At 40.3% G+C, this 1,155-nt stretch overlaps 1 protein-coding gene across 1 annotated transcript in view; it reads right to left on the bottom strand.

Annotated features, from left to right (window-relative positions):
- The window catches only part of LOC126570191 (fibrinogen-like protein 1), a 1,274-nt gene extending 1,105 nt beyond the window's left edge, over window positions 1-169 (bottom strand). The window contains 2 exon segments of the mRNA XM_050227769.1: window positions 1-25; window positions 89-169. The exon segment at window positions 1-25 is cut by the window's left edge and continues 884 nt beyond it. Of these exon segments, the coding sequence (XP_050083726.1) occupies window positions 1-25; window positions 89-169 (106 nt within the window).
- Between the last annotated feature and the right edge of the window lie 986 nt (window positions 170-1,155).

Raw genomic sequence — 1,155 nt, 5'->3', positions numbered from 1 at the left:
GGTCTCGCACTTCTTCTCCTAACTCCTGCAACTAATGACACTGTGTGTTAGGAATGTTAAAAGGCACCTCAATAACACAACTGGATACCTCTATTAGCGAAACGTTTACTTCGCTACTCACAAGCGTTGCCACTAAAATCACTAACATGCCACAAAATACACGTTCCATGGCTGAGAAAAACTTTGCACAATGATAATACACCGAGTCTTTGTTCGGAGTCAGAGTCGTAATGTCCAGTAAATTATCGCAAATAGCTCCTTTAAGTACATCCGTGGCTATTTTGATTCTGAAATATGATTCACTTCCTCTGCGAGAAGGGTTGAAACATCCGAAATGCTTCCGCAGATGCTTGCAATGTGATAGCTCGGTGCCTCATGCTATCATCTTTGAAATGGAAACAAGAAACATCGCCATTCAGCAACGCGTGTTGATGAGCTGTTCTCAACGATTACGTGTTTAGTGTTTTGGTTGGATTATTATCAGCCCTGAGGCAAGAACGACTGGATGACCGGATCGGTTTTGCATACCATTGCGACTTAAGCAACATAGCAACGTTCAGTTTTGGGAATATACTAATACTTTGTTTAAAGAAATAACTTTTTATGAATGAAATGAGCTGGTGTAAATTGACTTATGACGATGGTTTGTGTGGGTATGGAATAGAGGTAACGTATAAAATGGTTTTCATTTGCTCTTTGATCGTTTCGCAATAGGTTCCTTTTTTTGTATTTGCGTCTGCGAATGTGCACCATCAACAGAAATGTATTTTAAATTGAGTTTATGATTTTGATTGCGATAGCATAGCATATAGCAAGACCTTTAAGGCCCTTACGTGTGCCTAATTTCAAAAGGTTACACATCGGAACATTTGCAAAAGTGAAAGACAATATCACATGACCTTTGTTGAAGCAACAGCCCATCTGTTTTCATCGAAGAATAAAAAAAAAAACAAAAGTTCACCTGACAACTTGGACAGTCAAGTTGTACGGCACCGTTAAGGTTATTCAGGGATGCTGCTAAAACTTCTCATCAACTTCCCAACGAGCAGGGGACACGAGCATGAATCATTAATGCAGCGAACTTGTGCAACCTCCCCTCCCGCGATCACACACCTTTTCCTTTTCGGTTTCGGTGGTCAACGATAAACAAAAGAA

Source organism: Anopheles aquasalis, chromosome 2, assembly GCF_943734665.1.
Source record: "Anopheles aquasalis chromosome 2, idAnoAquaMG_Q_19, whole genome shotgun sequence".
NCBI classification, from domain to species: domain Eukaryota; kingdom Metazoa; phylum Arthropoda; class Insecta; order Diptera; family Culicidae; genus Anopheles; species Anopheles aquasalis.
The sequence above is the reverse complement of the archived record's forward strand: the minus strand, read 5'-3'. Positions and strand labels throughout refer to the sequence as shown.